The sequence below is a fragment of the Bactrocera dorsalis genome, chromosome 1 (genome assembly GCF_023373825.1).
Source record: "Bactrocera dorsalis isolate Fly_Bdor chromosome 1, ASM2337382v1, whole genome shotgun sequence".
NCBI classification, from domain to species: domain Eukaryota; kingdom Metazoa; phylum Arthropoda; class Insecta; order Diptera; family Tephritidae; genus Bactrocera; species Bactrocera dorsalis.
The window spans coordinates 113,827,539-113,846,931 of record NC_064303.1 but is presented as its reverse complement, the minus strand read 5'-3'; the positions used below and the strand labels follow the sequence as shown (position 1 = coordinate 113,846,931).

Sequence of the window (19,393 nt, the reverse complement as noted above, 5' to 3'; positions counted from 1 at the left end):
AGTCTTTGTGGTTTGGCATTTTCGTTGCCGTAAACAATTAAAAGGTAAGCTCGTATTTATTACATGCCTATATTTATATATATTAATGTATGTATGTAGGTACTTTGCTGAATACGAAGAACTGCAGCAAAAGTGGAAACCGAAACGTCTGCTTGGCACATAAAAATCTCGACGTGGAACACTGAACTCGTGCGGTGCGCGGGTTATTGCATTTACAAGCGATTTTATTGTAAATGGAAGAGTCGGCTAACGGCAAAGGCGATTCAGTTTTTCACTTCTATGAGCAATAAACACAAATGCAATGACTGACCAACTGTTTTATGAGTATTTGAGGTATTTTAGTTATACAAGTAGTTACATATATGGGCTGATGAATGATGTATCAATGGCAGGTGTTGGCTAGTTTCTTCTTAGCCTTACAACTTTTAATATTGTACTTAAAAAAATATGCACTTTTAAGTCAGAGTCATGCGTTTTCCCATGCACATCATCAATGTGCACTTAAACTCAGTGGAATCCATTTCAATCACAATGAAAGTATTTTGATTATTGAAGTACATATACATATGTAATTGTAGGAAGCCACGAATAATTATTTAATTGTACTTGAGCCACAGTCTGACTCCCTATGGCATTCTACAGAGTACTACAGCGATCAGTCAACGGTCGGCGGGCGCTGCAGGTTGCCTACAGTTTAAATACTTTCATTTCTTGACAGTGCGCAGTTATTGCTTATAAAAATATGCATGTATATATGGTTAGTTCGGTGTTTTGTTGTAAACATGTGTCATTGTATACTAATCGACATAGATATGGAGTTATAAATCATTACCTAAAATGCAAAACAACGTATCATCATTTTCAGCTTCCGTTGTCAGATATAACCAATATATAACCATTTTATAACCAATACATAACCATTTTATAACTAAAACTCAAATTTTGTTTATATGAGTGATTTTCATTATATCGTTTTTCCTTCGCCTGCGAACGTATGAAAAGTGATGTTACGTTAATTGGCATTTAAGGTGCCGACAAATGTATACACTGCCAAAATGGCTAAAATCAGATAAAAACCACACCCACTCCACATATAATGGTTATGTCGAAAATTTCTAAAAGTGCGAAAACTCAATTAATGAAGCGCAAGCATTTAATTGCACAAGCAGGATGACAGGGAAGGGATTTAAATTGGATAATGGTGGTGGTTCCACTCACTTTTAAATGAAATCCTATATCTCGGGAACTACTTGACCAATTTCAATGTATGTGATTATGCAATTATTACTATTGCTTGAGAATCGCTCATTCTTCCCATATATTAAACTTATAAATTCCATCTCATTATTTCACTTTAGAATACAAATAACAAACATTAACGAAGTCATAAGATTTAAACTTTCCAGTTGAGTTCATACGCACCTGTCGGTCAATATGTAAGAAATCTTAATGAAATTCCGGAAACAAACTATTTCTAATAATATTCTATCTTCTTTCCTGTGATTGTAAATAATGGATGCAATACTTCGTATAAGTACGATAGTAGTCAAAATATATATGATATTCCCGTATATCCGAACCCTGTTATACACCGAATTAGACTTTTCTTACTTATTTTATTTTATTTTTGCCTTCACATATATTTGAAAAAAAAAAAAATGCTTAAGGCTGATTGCCTTCATTTCACATGAACCTTTTTCTGCTAATATAAAATTTTATTCTATTTAAACAAGTGGCAAAATTATTGTGACAAGAATAAATATTTGTTTCAAGGTGTTAAAGATAAAAAATTTTGATAGCAGAAACGTGGAATATTTGAAAAAAAAAATAATAAAAATAAAAATTAAGCCATAAAAGTGGCATAGTTTCGTGAAATAAGGCAGGCGCTTTGTATTCGCACTGCAATTACTCGCGAACAACCACATCGATATATGGGCGCTTTTCTACTTGGCAAGATAACGGAAACGCCACTTGTTTAAAAGGAAGACGTGATGATAGAAGCGATAAGCAAATATCAAATGTGTATAGTTGCTTAATAAATAGTTGTCTGATAGACGGACTTTTAGCAAACGCTAGTCAACCGACAATCAAGTAACCCAGATAAGGCGCTGTGGAATGCGAAAACCACTTAAATACTTATTTTCATATTTTATATGCACACTCAGTGTGTATGTATGCGCGTGTTTGTAGCCAAAACTAATATCATTAGGCTTACCGCTTGGCTGCGATTCCTTGGAATAGACGCTTTGACACTTGTTGCGTCGTTATTGGACTGCCGGTGTTGCTGCGTTGAGTGCCGTTATCCGTTGGCCGCAGCGGCAACGACATGCCATTCGTACGCGGACTCAAGCTGCCGCTCGCAGCGGTTGAGCTTGGTGAACGGCGTATTAGTGGCGTGGAGGTGACGTTCGCGCGCCCCGGCACTCCACTGCCACTGAACCGTCCCGTCGACGCCGCATTTGTTGTGGCATTGCTGCCAGCATCACCTGTAGCACCTACCCCATTGCTGGGGCGTAGTATTGTTGACACTTTTGATTTCACTTCTTTCAAATTCTTTTTTGGTAACGCTTTGTTGCTTTCAATTTTATTCATCACTGCTTCCCATTTATTGGGAGTCTGCTTTTTGCGCACATTTAACGATGATGGCGCGCCGATATCACATACACTCGCGACCGACCCGGTTGATGTGCGTTGTTTAGGCGAATTGCGCGCGGATGCGAATTTCGACGTGCGCGGCGTGCGTTTGTTTGTGCCACTCGCGGCGTTTGTGGCTTTTGCGGCAGCTGCAACAGCGGCCTCTAATGCCGACCGATGTATATTTTTGTTATTGTTGCTTTGATTGTCTACAGACAGCGAGGTTGTTGAAGATGACGTTGAGGCGCAAGCCGCTTTTGTGCCAGCTGTGCCCGTTTCCGAATGCGTTTCCCTTTCAATGAGTGCGGAACCACGAGCGGCCGATAATCCGTACGTGAACTTATTTCCAACGTTCTCTACTTTAGCACCATAGAATGTGGCGTTGTTAGCCGCGACTGTTGAGAGCGAAGTTAGCGACGCGTGTTTACGCGGTGGAGTAACATTCAGCACTGACTCGTGCTGTTGGCTTTCGACGCTGGCCGAGCATTCATCGCCAGAACGACTGTTGACGCCAGCGCTGTCGTTTCCAGCTGTGGAGAGACGTGATCGTCTGGCGTGCTCGGCACTTGCTGGACTCAATACAGTGTTGTTGAGGGTATCGGTGATGTTCAGCGCTGTAGTGCTCTCATCAAAAGCTTCTTCCAGCGAGGAAAAGCTTTTGCAGTCTGCGTTCATGGTGTTGCCGTCAACACTGCAGTATGAAGTGCGATTGGAGAGCGTCGCTGCTGAGAGGCGATCGGTACTCATGCTGCTATGTATCGTTGACGATGTTTGGCTGCTACTCAACTGACCTTGACCGAGTGTTGTGGCAGCAACATTTCTCATAGTTGTTGTTACAGTTACATCGCCGCCAGCCATAGTTTCACTTTTGTTAGCATTGCGCTCGCTGTTGATGGCATTTTTACAAGCTTCCCGATTACTCTTCACTGTTTCTGTGGAATCGCCATCACCCTCGGGTGACATGTCCATTATTGCGTCTTGCGTATCTTGACGCCGCATTTGCGCCAAATCATCATCGCAACGATTCTCAACATCTGTGAATATGCCCGACGATTCCATACAAGAATCTTCAGGATCTTCAGATATAAATACGGAGGCCGCTGGTTGGAGCATTGGTCCATACAGCTGTCCATCGATAACTTGGGCACGACGATCACCACGATGAAATATGTCATCTGCATCGGATTCTGTAAAAAAGTCGGAGTCAGTCATTGGATCTTGTCGGCGCACCAATGGCATTTGTTGCTGTTGAAGTTGTTGGTTAAAACTGGGTTGCCGTGAAACGTGACCGCCTTTACGTGCCGCGGGACCATTGGACGGCGAATGGTCGCAAGCGCCGCGCGAAGCCGGACGTGACATTTCGCCGTCGCCTTGATAGCCCGTATCCAAGCTGGTGACACTAGTAACACTTGTGATGAAGCTGGTCGAAATCTTCGAGACATTCGATTTCGTCATTGCATCCGATGCTTTTGACGATGTATCGATATCTGTATGTGTGGAGATCGCTTCAGCTGTGCTGATGGAACTGGACTGCAATTGTTGTTGTTGTAAGTGTTGTTGGCGCTGTTGCAGCTGTTGTTGATGCTGCAAACTTAAGGCCGATTCACAGATATTCGACTGATTATGTTGTTGTGACAGCAAAAGATCTGTCACATCAGTCTTTACCTCAACAGGATCCAGTGGTAGTTCCTCCGGTGACGGTGTTTGATCAATTCGCATGTGATGCATTGCCATTTTATTTCCATTATGTGACAGGGGCAATTCCAAGTTGTTAGTATTGTTGGTGTTGGTGGAATCAAGAAATTCTTTCATTTGATCGGGGGTCAAAATACCCAAACTTTCATCCAATTCGAAGGATGTTTGTCGCCGCAAAGGCTGCAGTTGTTGCTGCTGTTGTTGAGTCTGCAATGAAGGCGACTGTGAGTGCACGGCCAAGGAACTGTTGGCAGTGGGATGGCCAGCAGCGTTGGATGAAAGTGACACATCTACCAAGTCAATTGAGCAATCAAGAGTGGACTCCGTAAGGTCCAAACCAAATGAGTAACGAGATTTCTGTTTAGCCTCCGGATTGTTTACATCTTGCAGAGAAGATGCGCTGGCAATTATCGGGGGTTGATTACCGTCTCGCGCCGAATAAAAATCATCCATACGCGCGCCCATAGCAACCAAAGCATTCGCATCTACTTTCAGCGGCACGCTCAAAGGCTCATCTTCGGGGGTACACGTGGGCAACACCGAATCACTTTGAGCGCCTTTGAGTGATATTTGAGGTGAAGCAAGCAGATGCGTACGATCCTGGAACTTCATTACCGAATTGTATTCTGGAGTGTTATGTTCAGAGCCGGTGTGTTGATTTTGCGTCATATACAACAGTTGACTCGTATTTCGTGAACCCAAATATGAGGGATTCAGATAATCTTTAGTCAAGTTCATCATATGTTTCGACGGCGACAGTGCATTAGTGAGATCAAGCAATCGTTCTGAATTCACTGTGGAATTAAGTGGCAGTTTCATATGAGCTTTTTCTGGCGCCAGCGCTTTCAAAGTACTATTCAACTCATCGGTCTCGGAAGAAACTGTACAGTCCAATAGATTATCACGTGTCTTCTCGTGTTCACTTGCAGCATCTGATTGTAAAGTGAGATCCATTTCTAAGAAACCCGACGGCGCAGACACATCTTCCAGTAGTTGAAGATTATCCAGCGAGTCCGGATTGGAGTAAGTGGCATTAGTCACTGGAGAGATGGCATCAGCTGAATCTATGATTTTCGTTGTACCCAAAGACGCAGTGGTGTCGAAGAAAACAGTATCGCATGAGAACAATTGAGGCTTATGCGTAAAAGTCTCCGACGACGAGACCATATTCATAGTTTGACCAAGCAAAGCAGGTGCATTGAAAGTAGCCGTAAGGTTGGGCTTTAATATTGCTTGCGTTGCATTCGGCGAGTATTGGTTATTAAGGCTAATGGTCACATCGTTTGTTGTCTCATCAAATAGAATTGGGCGCTTTATGTCTGCCTCGAACGTCTCTCCAAATCGCGTTCCTGAATTGGCATGACTACTATCCAAACTCTGGGTGTTATATAGAGCATGGCGGGTATTGTTGCTAAGCAATTTCGTTGTCTCGTTAATATCCGGAGGACGGATAATGCGTGTAGTTGTAAGCGAGCCATTTGTTGGGGGTGCAGGCGTGGATTGTGTTAGTAAGCTTGGTGAGAATTGTGTTATGTCGTTGGGACTATCGGTGCGTACAAACGTATCGGAACGCGTAAGCGGACGTGGTGTGGCAAAGTAATCCGTCTCGGCAGGCACAACTGGAACTGACGTTTTCATTTGCGGCGTTGGCTTTCTTGTATTTTTAGACTGTGCCACAACGTGTGCCTTATGAACTGGTGGAGGCGGCGCCATTTTCTCCGACTTGCCAATCCATTTCTTGAGCGCTGTGGTGGTTTTCTTGGTAACCAAGTTCACTGCATTGGTGATGTGATCACCAGAAGCGCTACGCTTCAAAGCATTCGCACTCACAATGGACGGCCGAAGACCAGCCAGCGTCGAAGGACGTTTCTGTGGAAATCCAACTGTGGACGCACGCTGAAGAATTTGCGATGTACGTGCTGCCAAGCCAGTGACATTGTGTGCTGTTGAGCTGGGCGGTCGCAAGCTGCCCGGTAGAGGGATGCGTGAGCCGCCATCTAGGCGAGGTATGCGCGTCGAGGTTGAATCCTGTAAATTGAGAAAGAGAGTAAGATTGTTGAGACACTGCTGAAATATGGTTGTTCCCATTAAATATTAAAGTGGATATATGCATTTGTATGGTATATATACATATTTTATAAAATATTTAGTTTGGCTGGCAAATTCCAAGAACGTGTTCCTATGCCATATTTGCAACGTTCTAACTTCATACTCAATTTGCTCGGTGTTTAAAGCAAGTTAAGTGCAAAATGAATTTCAGATAAAAAGCTGGTACTCGGCGCCAAGCAGACGAGAGTCAAAAACTCGCCAATGGCAAAGAGCCATATTTAGCGCCATTGACCGACTCTTCTTGGCTGTGATACCGAATTCTATGTCTGGCTCTCAAGAAACAATATCCTCTGTATCCTTCAATGATTGGAGTGAATTTATGCTTATTATTTCATTGTTTGATGGGATGTCTTAAAACGGTTGAGCATAAATTAATTTAAATAATTATAATTTTCCATTTTAGAGAGGCTATGCAAACCTTCTCTGTAAATACACAAACAATAGTTAAATATTTTGTATGTAATGCTCTTCGCCCACTTGGAATCCCACCAGAAAATTCGACTATCTTTCAATAATTTCTTTGACATTTATTTTGTTGTTAAAATTCTTCAAATGATGCTTTGAATAAGTAAATGAAGTGCTTTATGCCCTTCTCTTATATATTTATTTATTTCGTTTTTAGTATTCAAATTACTGTTGATTTTGCACTTATCTCTGAATGTTGGCACAACAACAATCCAACACTCGAGTCGTTAACGCGCTGTAAAGTCAATAGCATCATTCCGGAAAAATAGAACAAAAGGCAAATATTCGTCGGCAGTAATAAAGTTGAGCGCCGAAATCATACACACACAAACAGAATTTCTACTCTCAGGATATTATTAATAATTTACATGCAATGGCACGCGCTGAAATGAGCAAACACAAATATATACGTAAATGCGGGGGGCCATGGAAGCGTAACCATTTTACACAAAATATAAATAAGTATAAAAACAACAACAACCTCTGTATAAGAGTGATGTATTGAGCTACTCTTAGCAGCACTTGTAAAAGCCGTGAAAGCCGCCTTTGGAGGACAGATTCGCAGTGTGTGGCAAACTCAGAAGAATTATAAATATCACACGCCTCTGCTACGTAAATACATACACATATATAAAAATATATACATATATACATATATAAATACATATACATATGTATATAACATACATATGTATGTACGAGTACATATGAGCGTTATTTATTGGGAAAATTATACTTTTATATGCCACTGCACGTCTTACTGCCGTTGCCGGCGGATTGCCACTCAGCGATAAACGCTTCGAAACTGTACAGAAGTATTGATTTGCATTTGTATGTTTTTCTTGTTGTAGTAAACTGAATTTTTTACACACTTTTGCATAAGTTTACTTGTATGTATGTATGTGCGCTGTCTTACGTGAGGCAAAGTCGAGCAATCAAGGCAGGCACTGTGTGGAGCACGATGCCAGCCTAGACACGTATTGCGATGCCTCGATTGCTTTTGTTGTTTTTGTTATCTTATAAGCTGATTTATTGATTATCGATTGAAAGAGACGCATATGAAATAGTAAATAGTAAACAAATCGTTGGTGGTGGCTCATGGTATAATAACTATAAATAAAGGACTCGCCATCATTAATAAACCAGCACACGGGCGTGTGTGTTGTTGCTTGGCTTGCGACTATTAGCAAATGAGAAAATTGCATATGTCTGATACTAATTGATTCATTTGTAAGAGGGAAAGTTTACGGCTGTTTAAAAATGTAAATACGTTGGTTTTATCTGAGAGTTGGGGTAGAGACTTATACAGGGTTTGTGCGGAAAGTAATAAGACTGTCGATTTAAAAGAATTAATTGAATCAAGCGTTACAACTCTTAAAAAATTGAGCCTCGTTTTCACTTTGGATTTGCTTATTCATCAGCGACCTCATCTCGGCCCTCCGAAAGGCCTGGTGCCACAGAAACACACCACTTCTTGCTAAAGATTGATCAAACGTCTCTGTCCAGACCTCTGTCTCTATCGCAGATTTAATCGCGTACCTCTGCTCTAATGAACACTGCATTATCGGCTTGCACCACTCACAGAAAACAAGTCACGCGAAAATGTTTGTCCTGACCCTCCAGATGATCGGAGACAACTGACCAGCCACTCGTTTGTGAACTAGGAACGTCCTGTACCGAATTCAGTCGATGCGCGCACGTTGTGAAGTACAGTTCCGGCGGAAGAAAATCAGTTCTATCACTTTCCGGACAAGTCCTGTACTTTATCGTAACCCTGCTCTTCCCTGGATTCCTTTATTAAAAGTAAAATAAACCAAAACTATAGAGCATAAAAACTACTAAACACACTTATATAACATAATTGAAATTCTATGAGAATCAAAAACTAAGTAGCGCCAGACTGAGCTATTCCACTGAGGATAAAAGTCAAGGCAAAAGCAAAAAACAAAGTACAGAAGAATGAATTTATCAGAAGGACTGATGTACTTGTATACGAGTATGAATATCGTTTGAAAAGCACAGCAGCAGCGGATTTAAGCGCTACTTGTCTTTCATCAAATCTTTACAACTTTTTAGTTTTTTTTATCCTTTTCTTCATACTCATATTTCTATACAAAACCGTCTTTATAAAATTTTGAGTAAAGAAAATAAAAATAGGAAACTTGAGAAAACTTTGTTTTTAGTTTCCTCCTTTTTTGTAAGCGTATTCGCCACCCACAGCTTCTAAAGTAGTGTTCCGCTGTCAAAACATTTGTGCAACATGCCACATAAATAGGTTGTAATGAGCAAACACGGGCAGCAGTTCATACGCTAATGTATCCTGCGGCGATTCGCCATACTTCCTTTTCAGATATTCGCACATAAAAAGACTTACACACAACTGCAACTAGTTCAGGGAAAGTTGTACATGAGGGAAGAAATTAATTTGTGCGCATAGCAAACACAGTGAAATACTTTCAACGAAGTTGATCGAACTGTGGCAAGTAGCATGCCGCAAGCAAACCTCTGTGTACTTTGCCGATTTGTACGAGGTCACCAACGCAGCAAACCAGCAAGCTTCCACACATAAATTTATCGAAAATTCAGTAACCAATCGGTGTAAGTGCACGTTTCTTCCAGGCTTCTAAATATTTGTTCGGTGTTTCGCTCTTCTTCTCATTTGCCGGCAATTTCAATTTATATTGGCACAAATCGCCGCACAACTCTAAGGACTTGCTATGTGCTGGCAATGCGCGGCTTGAGCTATGAACGTTTCCAACTAACACATTTTTCCTTGCCCTTGTTGTAATGTTGTTCTTGTAAGTACAACGATTTGATGAAAAACTTCCCGTCGGCTCTGCTAAATGTACCGAAAATGCACGGCAAATTATTTCTAAAGTAAGTGAAGTGGAATCGGAAGCGAAATTGAAACGTTGCAGTTGCAGCAGCAAATCAGCCAACCGCTGTGTGTGCGAAACGTACATACATTTATTTTCAGCAGGGATCTAAATTGCGCTTGCTATCCTCTTACCGCAGATGATTACTATTTTTCACCGGGTCATCATGAAACTAGATAGCAGTATATAAATTATTTAAGACCTAATATATGTACTTTGGTGGAGCTAAACATACGCCGCCATGAAATAATTTAATTTCGAAGCTTTCGCTTTTAGCTCCTAAATAGAAATTATGCCGTTAACTAATGCGAATTGAACATTTCATAAAATAAATCAGACTCTTTAAATAGTGGTTTCACATGAGTGATATTCACCAAAAAACGTATTTCGCTAAAAAATCATTGAACAATGACCACAAGGTAGCGATAGATAAGTCGGTAACATAAATTCGGTTGGAAATTCAGCAGGAGCAGGCACACTTTTCATCAAGCAACCGCGCTCTAATTCAAAATGCATACTCTGCTATGGCGCTGTGACAGGCCAAAACTGCAAAAGCTGTCAAAAGTGCACTCCGGGGTTGTTGAGCATGTGATCATTCATGCGGGCACTTTAAGCAGCGCGCTGTCTGAAAATACACGAGCGTATGAGTTTAATCTCCTTCATATATGTATCTGTGTGCGTGGCCTTACGGCTGATATACGGAGAGTTACTGGCACTTCATATGTTGCCGCAAAAGGCTTTGCCGAGTAGCGAGTTGGATCGATGTTAAATAGTTCATCACTGGCGAGCGCAAAGTTTCAAACTGCATCTTTTGATTTATAGCAGGAAATAATTGATGAATCTGCTATGTACATATGTATATGCGCAACAGCACACAGCATAACCAAGCGACAATGAAGAGCCAGCAGGGCGTATGAGTTATTTTGACACACAGGATGGAAGAGCGAAATGGTTGCTCATACGCCAAGGTGCACGTCAGTGAAAATAAACAGTTTTCAACGGATTTTCAAAACGCAAGTAGTTTTGCAATGCAAATTTTGTAGGTATATGTTTTTGTATAAGCAAAGTGTGCGGTTGCATGTAATGAATATCGTGACTGGGTCGGTGTGCGCCGTTTTCGCACATGCACGCTGACATTTGACAGCAAACAAGGCAATGAATAATCACATGCGGACCGACTGGCGCACAAACTATGTGGCTAATAGTCGAGTGCGAGATGTGTGCATCTAGTGTGAGCACGTTTACAACACGTGCCACAACGAGATGTGTTACTTTTGTGGCGAGAAAATAATGGCGGAAATGACAACAGTTGACAAAAGTGTCAGAATTTTGAAAATAAATACGAAATTCGTTTAAAAATGTTTAACCAAACCTGAGTAAAGCGTGGTATACGCATGTGTCACCTGAAATATTGCGCAATATTTGCAAATTGCTTTGGGAATTTTTTTACTAACTAAAGTTTAATATTTGTTAAAGCTTAAACATTGAGGGCGAGACTACCAACGAAATGATTAATCGCCTAATTTCGCTGTAAAGTATTATGAATAGTATTTATTGAAATTAAATTGACAAATATATCTGTTTCAAATTTTGGTTTGATTGGATTTCATATTTACTTTCTAATTATTATTGGTTTACAGTATATTGTTGCCATTTTCATCAAAATGAGTTTCATACACTTTAAGAAATATAAATGTATAGAAAATCAGAGGAATATAAATTAACGTTCCCTGTTTCACCACTTTTTGAAATACCATTTTCATGCAAATTGTTGACAGTATGATGCTCAAAGCATGAGAAAAACTGTTGCCACAGCCAAACAAAATAACCCACTCACAGCCAAGCGTAAGCGCAGAGGAAATTCATAAGCTTTCATGCACTCTTTAAGCCAATTTAAAACACGAGTTTACAAGCGCTTAAAAGTGCACTGAACATTGTCACACATTTCTCGCTCCCCTTCCGCTGATGGCGCAACATTTCCTGCACGCGCTGCACACACACGCGCACCAACTTAAGCGCGCACATATTTTTAGTCATACACCACCTATATATACAGGGTGGGCAGGTGGAGAAACCCCTTCGCAAAGTAAAAATAAAATATTTTCTCCGCATGGAAGGTGCGAACATCCTTTGAAAATTTCCACTGCGCGAGCATCAACAAAAACAAACAACTAAAGCCACTTTCAACAGCTACAAATGGCTGCGAGCTGCTGCAGAAGCATAAATTGCAAATGCATAATTTTATTTAAAGCCGTGTATGTTGTGGCACATGTGCGCTTATACATTTGTGCGAAGTCACCAAAAGAGGAAGTCACAAATTCCGCTTAAATTTTTCAAATTCCACCACTTGCAAGTTGCTGGGAATTACAATGAGATTTAGAAATGGGATTCAAAATATAGCTATGCCATTTAGAGAGTAAGGAAACACATGTAAAAGCATTTCAATTGAGTTGTTTCACTGAATCTAATATTGTCATGTATTGACGTTAGTTAACTTACAACAACAGCTTATACTAGCAATGCATTAGAAAAAGAGTGGAATAGAAAATTTACTATGTACCGTGACAATTTGTTTTCATAAACCTTTCTCTCGGTTACAGTTTTCTGTCATAAAGGTTTCCGTTCTAAAGGTATTTCCGTGATTTTTTTCCAAACGCGTTGCGGATTAAATGTGCAGCCAACAGTTGCCACTGCAACGCTTAGTAACATAGAAAGTTTGCACTTATTTACCCATTTTGCATGCCACTTTGGGCGGTAATGACGTAAATGCACTTTGTGTACTTCTTCACTCACACATTTACACAATAAAAGCGGCAGAGTGAAAGCTCGTATGAAAGTTCAGTGTTCAAGCAGAAAGCGAGTTTTCATATTTTTTCAAGCAGAAAATAAATTTCCAGATTTTTATGAAAATTTTTTAAAATTTTGCAAACGAATACTTTCAAGAGCCGAATTAGCAACTGCTTTCCACACTGTAGTTTTGTTTGCCTGTTCATTTAGAGCGCGAAATGAATCAGCAAAATGCAATGCCTCACCGCACATTGACTTTTTCTTCTTCTTCGTCTTTCTTAATCGCAAATGAGTGACTCACTTCTGCACCCTATGACACTTACGGCAGCCTACTTTTCGTAGTTTTCCTTTCAGCATCAAACGCACAACAACCACACATAGTCTTGTGTATGCATAAATACGAAAAGTGAGCGAGTTCGCTTTTGTAATTTTGATCTCTTGCATTGACAATGTAGGAACCTGGTAAGAAAATTTTATATTATTATAGGAGTATAGTAACCCTATAATCTAGTTGTTGAAACAATTTAGAAAAAGTCTTAATTTAAAGTAATTTTGAAATGTCGTAGAAGAATGATGGTACAAAGAACGAATGATGAAACATCTCGATAAACTCGACACTGAAGATACTGATTTCCAAGCAAGATTCGCAATTGAATCATATGAACTTAACATAGTCAAAGAAAGACAAAGTGTGTGTCCCTCTACCTTTTGGAAGGGGACATACTTCATGAACATGCGGACAGCTGGTGCAACTTTAAAGATAATTTAAGCATTTTATCTTCAAGCAAATGTGTAAATTTCGAAGAGAAACACTATTAATTAGCTACTTCAGAGTTATTAGGTTACTTTCGAAACCATATAATTAATTCCTACCGGGAAGCATACTAGAATCTCCATTTAGCATAAGTTCTCACCCCCTTATATGCAGAATCGCAATTGTGATGCCAAAGCCGCATTGTGCTGTGATGCATTTCATTGGAGCCGCGCTCAGATTTAGCTGAGCATGCGACCTCTGTCTCAAAGTTGGCTTATTCAAATACATGTTTGGCTATGAAAGTGAATTTTCAGCAACAACGTTGAGGCCAAAACAACAACAATAACTTAGTGTAACTTTTAACATATATGTTCGCTTTGCAGTCGCACTACTACAAAGGCCTTCTGCTTGTTTCAATTTCACTGCTAAATACGAAAAGTAAACACGGCAACGCTATGCATATGGTGCATGTCCTTGGCAAGTCTAACGGAAATTTTATATCCCTAAATCAGTCAAGCGATAAAGCTAACATATGACAGAAAGCTCAACTGAACTGCTTGATTTATAATTTAAGGCTGGCATTATACAAATGTAGATTGTGACAAAAAAGCACCCGGAATTTGTAGTTAAATTCCTCGGGTGAATGATATTTCAATAAAAAATACTAAGTTGGTGGGATTGTCCTTAATTATTATGCCAAATATGAGCGCGATCTGTCAACCAGTTTGTTTAAAGCAGCTGCTTAAGTCGGTACACCTCAGTGGTGAATTGGGACTTTTATAATGGATAAAAATATCGAACAAAGCATTTGTCTCAAATTTGGTATTTCTAACAAAACTTGCTGTCTGGAATCGTTCCGAATGTTCGAAAATGCTTACGGTGATTCAGTTTTCCAAAAACACAGGCCTACGAATGATACAAAGCCTTCAAAGACGGTCGAGAAGCATGCTTCGTTGAAAAGTGTAAGGCAAGTTTAGAGATATATTATTTTTAAATATCTGATATTTCAAAGTTAAAAAAAAATAGAAACTTAACTTCTCTACGTCTGGCTTGCCACTTTTCACTCAACTTCAAACATTTTGTACTTTTTCGCTCATTTGCCTACAATATTTTGCCTAACAAGGCGCCCATTGAGTTGAATGTACCCTCATGTGCTACTTTCCGCTAGCCTCCCCAGCTAAAGCGGAGCGAAGTTGCCACCGTTTGATACGCTCAAACACCTTTTGATTCTTTTTACACACAGTTGCCCTTTGGCAGTGAATTGTGCATATGTATGTAAGAACGAATGTACAGGTACGTGTGATTCGAGACATGAAAAGGTAGTTCAAAGGCTTGAATAGTTTGCATATAGGAAAAAAAAACTAAAAATTTTACATGAAAAAATTGCTGGCACCGGCTATATCGTGGAATGTATACCTTTCATGGATGGTAGCTGATTTAATGGATATATTTTTTGGAAATTTGGGAAGTAAGAACGCTTAAGTCGAATAATGGTAATAGAATATATATCTGTTTACATATATGGTATATATTTGGGATATGCTGAGATATTATTTTTCACTCAGATAACCATAAAATTGAGACAGGCGGATAGGTAGTCAACTCGGTTTCAAAAGTTTAGAAATTCGGTGTAATACTTGCTGAGAAATATGCGTTTATTAATATTTCTTCTGTGAATCAAAATGAAATTTTAATTCATTTACGTGAAGGGTATAACTATATATTCAGAAGAGTGTGTAAAACGAATCCGCTTCAGCTTCACTGAACTCCAAAGCAACCTCATTAAAAACAGGCGGGGAACAAGAACCCTTTGCATTCAGGCATAACACAAAGCGCCTATTTTAGCTTTCTGGCTGACTCCTTAACAGACTCTCTCACTTACAACAACAGTGTTTCGTAATACTACTTTCGAAAAAAGTTATAATGATTTCCCGAGGAAGCCGACACTAACAAGTTAAACTGAGAAGTTCGCGGACACAAAACGAAACTAAACAAATCAATAAAGAAAACGTGTAAAATATGTAGACGGAGTAGGGAACTGTCAAAGTTAAATAACAATCAATATAGGAAATACCGTTATTTGTGGCATACATATATAATATTAGTATATACATTAGTAAATAGAAGAGCTCTCCTACACACCTCCCTTCTAAGCAAAAACAAGTGCTGGCATGTACCGTTATTATTATAAATAATGCTGCATGTTTTGTTGGAAAATCCGCTTTCGTGCTTAGGAAAAGCCAATAATTGTGGCGACCATAAAACAAAACTAAACGTCGGCTCTTACCAAGTCATGCCACCACATGGCAGTCATACAGATTACAAGGGTTGCAACACGCGCAGATAGAAAAATTATTCCTAACTGTACTTAAATACATATAATACTTATATATGTATATAATATACACATGACTTTCTGCAACCAGCAATTGTTCGTTAGTCATAACTGGCTTGGAATGCAATGTCCGCGTACACCATCCGCTTTATTTTTACTTTTCTTTGTACCGTTGTTATTAGTTTAAATACTTGGACGAGCTCATCTGGTTCTACCGACCAGCCACGTTCGCTTCCAGCGCTCGTTGGGCACAGTGACAGCGCACGTGGTTGGATGTGCCACCACCGTTGGAGCGAATGTTTGTGTCTAGTACAAATTTTGCAGCTCAAAGCTTCACGTTTTATGGTCAGCACACGGATAGTTAAGGTAGCTTTTGTTACAAAATGCGCTTGTGTCTACACTTGAAGAATTCATAATATTTCTTTCACATTTTTAAGTCAACAACAAGTAATAGTGGTTCCCCTTTTCATTTGTAGGGTTTTTGACGTGGCGGGTCCCAAACCGAGCGGCCAACACTGGCGATGGAATATTTCGCCTTCTCACTTAGCTCGCCTTCAAATTAATGTTCTTGGCTACCCAGAACATACTTGGTCTAAGACCGGAAGCCGTGAGCTGCTTGAGCTATATGAAAAAGAATCGTTTGTGGCCACTCTCCAGTGAATTGCGTTCAGAGAACTTTCCTCACCTGCGTGAACTTCTACACATGGCTCCATCTTTCTATCGAGCGTATTGTGTGAAAGATAAAAGACCACCGCTGATTTTGACAGCACGAAAAGGAGCTGCCTTTATCGGACCTCTCCGAGCCGCTCGATACCAAATGAGGTTTCAGACAAGGCGAATCTCTTTCTCACGACTTCTTCAATTTACTGCTGGGGAAAATAATTCGAGCTGCAGAACTTAATCGAGTAGACACAATTTTCTATAAGAGCATACAACTTCTGGCGTACGCCGATGGCATCCACGCCGTTAGTTCGGCTTTCTCCAGTTTGAATAAGAAAACGGGGCGACTCCACTTTAAAATGTCCAAATAGCAAATTGTAAATTTAGAAGTTGCTTGCTTTCCTTTCTGCTGAGTGTAGGATATTTTTAACCTTAGAGGTATTATTTTTTTTCAGTGTACCCGCAAAGGCAAATTATGAGCACATGCACTTACACATATAATACATCCACACATATATCGGAACAATAATAACCCCACGATATATGCATACGATACCATTGTTTGCTTTCAAATCGCGTGCAACACAGAAATTGGGTTAGTAAGTACTTTTGTTAGACTCACATTTGCTGTGCTGTACATTCGACTACTTTTCCCAGCAAGTTAATTTCACTTCCATTTCACTTTACTAAGGGTTGCATTGCAGAGTTCGCCGCCTGCCGTAATGTGACTCCTGATTTTAGTCAACACAACGACATACGAGTATGTGTGTAGTGGTGAGTGTTAAAAGCTGTTGAAGCGTGCAATGCCCTCGACTCTGACTCAAAATGCTGGCAGTCGCTGACATTCTAATTTCCTTTTAATTACAGAATGACTCGAAATATCGCTAAATGTAAACGGAATTTCGAAAGTGCTGGCTATTGATTTTTTTAACTCGCTTATACACCGAGCAGCAACAGAACGTTTGATAATATGTACGATCCCAGTTACCCACTCGTACTGACCGCTGAAATTCGAACACAATGGCAACACAATGGCTTCAATGACAGTTTCCGGCGTATCGCCGCAGATAAAAATTCAAACAAAAAACTCGTAACGTAAACTTGTCTCCTGATGCTCAATGCCACTGTGGGTTGTCTGTGTACTTGTGCGCACTTCGCCTATGCCAGCTGCCCAAATCGTTCGCTCCACCTTTATTGGATACAATAGGTACACTTTGTATGCTAACAACTTGTAGGTAGGTACTTGCAGCTCTTAACCGAGCAATGTAATTCAATTTGACCAAGCATTCAGTGGCTATTGTTATATAAGGATTCTTGGTTGGCGAGTCCGCCCCACCAGCGCTTACGACCGATGCCACTGTAAACGGTTTTTCGTGCAGGCAGTCGAGTCTACACAGCAACCAAATATTCACATATAATTCAATTTTTGCTTAGATATAATAGAAGCAGTATTTTTCGACTTTTTTTCGAACCCGCTAAAGTTGATTTTCGACATCGATTTTTATGGCTCACGAATGTTGTGAATGTGCAGCGTTTTCTTGTTGGCTTTTTCACATCGAAAAGCAGCGCAAAAGTCAAATGATTTTATGACGAGTTTTTTACTGATAATATAAATGGTCGATTCTGAAATGTTTCTACTTCATTTAGTAACCCAAGCAATAATTAAGGTCGCAAATATACAAAATTATGATTTCACCACTTTTGTAGCTCAAAAAATGTCCTTACGAGACGTAATGTTGCGGGTGTTCATCAAAATGCGCATTAAAATGCAACACTGCGTCTCCACAAGTTTATTTAACAAACATATATTTGCCAACAATACAACAGAAGATTGAATGTAGGACAACGCATTAAGAGTACATCAAAGAATTGAGGCGAGAATTGCTTACGCTTCTTCGTCACACAAAGACAACGGAAACGGAAGGCCACCTCTACAATGAGGAACAACAATGTATGAGTATTTGCTTACTTAACATGCAACATTCAAACATACACACATGTGTGTATACATATGTATATACACTGCGAGTAGGCAGGCAATTGCGCTGCGGGAAACCATGCGTATGAGTGACCCAAGAGCCAAGCTTTTCTTATGAAGAACATTGACAGCTAGAAGGTTTGGTGAAAGCTTTAAGTCGCACCAAAAACAGTTAATTACGCACATGTAAAACAGGTTTATTACAAATTTACTGAGTTCTTAAAAATTTGGTCAATTGAAAAAAAAACACAGTTCCGTTGTAATTTAATAATACGAAAGCAGTAGTCAACAAAATAATATGGTAAAAATAAACTTCATGAATATTTTCTAATTTTTAAAAGAAAAATGAATAAATGCCGTAAAAGAAACTCTAGCAACACATTAAAATAGAGCAAGTACATGTACATATGTAAAGTATATATTTGAAGACGAGATGCTACACTCTAATATGTCTTGGCTCAGGTCACTTTTGCCAAGAGCGAAAAGTTTGTTTATATCGATTTATGTGCATACATATGTGCATACATATGTATATACATACATATATAACATATATTTACACTCAGCAGTTTGTGTTTGCATTTCAATTTATTTACTTTAGGGTTTTCTTGTTTGCACTCTGCTTTGGATTCGTGCATTGCAGACATAAAGTCACCAAAGTAGTCAGCAAAGTGCAGGACACTGTGCCGGTTACATTTGCGACTTTGGATTTTTTCGCTTTATATACTTGTATGTATGTACATAAAACTGTCTATCAATGAGAAAATGTTAAACTAGTTGAAGCCATTCGAAATTTTGCTCTTTATTGGTTAAATAATATGTATTTCATTTAATTATTTGTATTATTATAAAAACAAAAGACGGAAAAAAGAATTAATCGCAGCACTCCAAAGAAAAACGGTTCATAATCCAAGCCGAATGATGAAAAAGCTTTGTTGATAACATTTCAGTAACCTTTTTTTTAATGAATAACTGTTTATTATGATTTTTAAATTTTTATAAGAGAAACATCAAGTCACCATCGCACATTTTGTAACTTCGATCAAGTGTGTAGGTATATCAACCTTTTTCTTTGTGGGCATATTTCAAAAGACCTTGTT

The 19,393-nt window shown here is 39.5% G+C and overlaps 1 protein-coding gene across 1 annotated transcript in view; it reads right to left on the bottom strand.

Moving 5' to 3' along the window:
- Positions 1-19,393, bottom strand: part of LOC105229373 (mucin-3A) — a 125,160-nt gene that overhangs the window by 104,446 nt on the left and 1,321 nt on the right. The window contains exon 2 of the mRNA XM_049461082.1: positions 2,216-6,357. Coding sequence (XP_049317039.1) covers positions 2,216-6,357 — 4,142 coding nt within the window. The remainder of the gene's footprint in view (positions 1-2,215; positions 6,358-19,393) is intronic.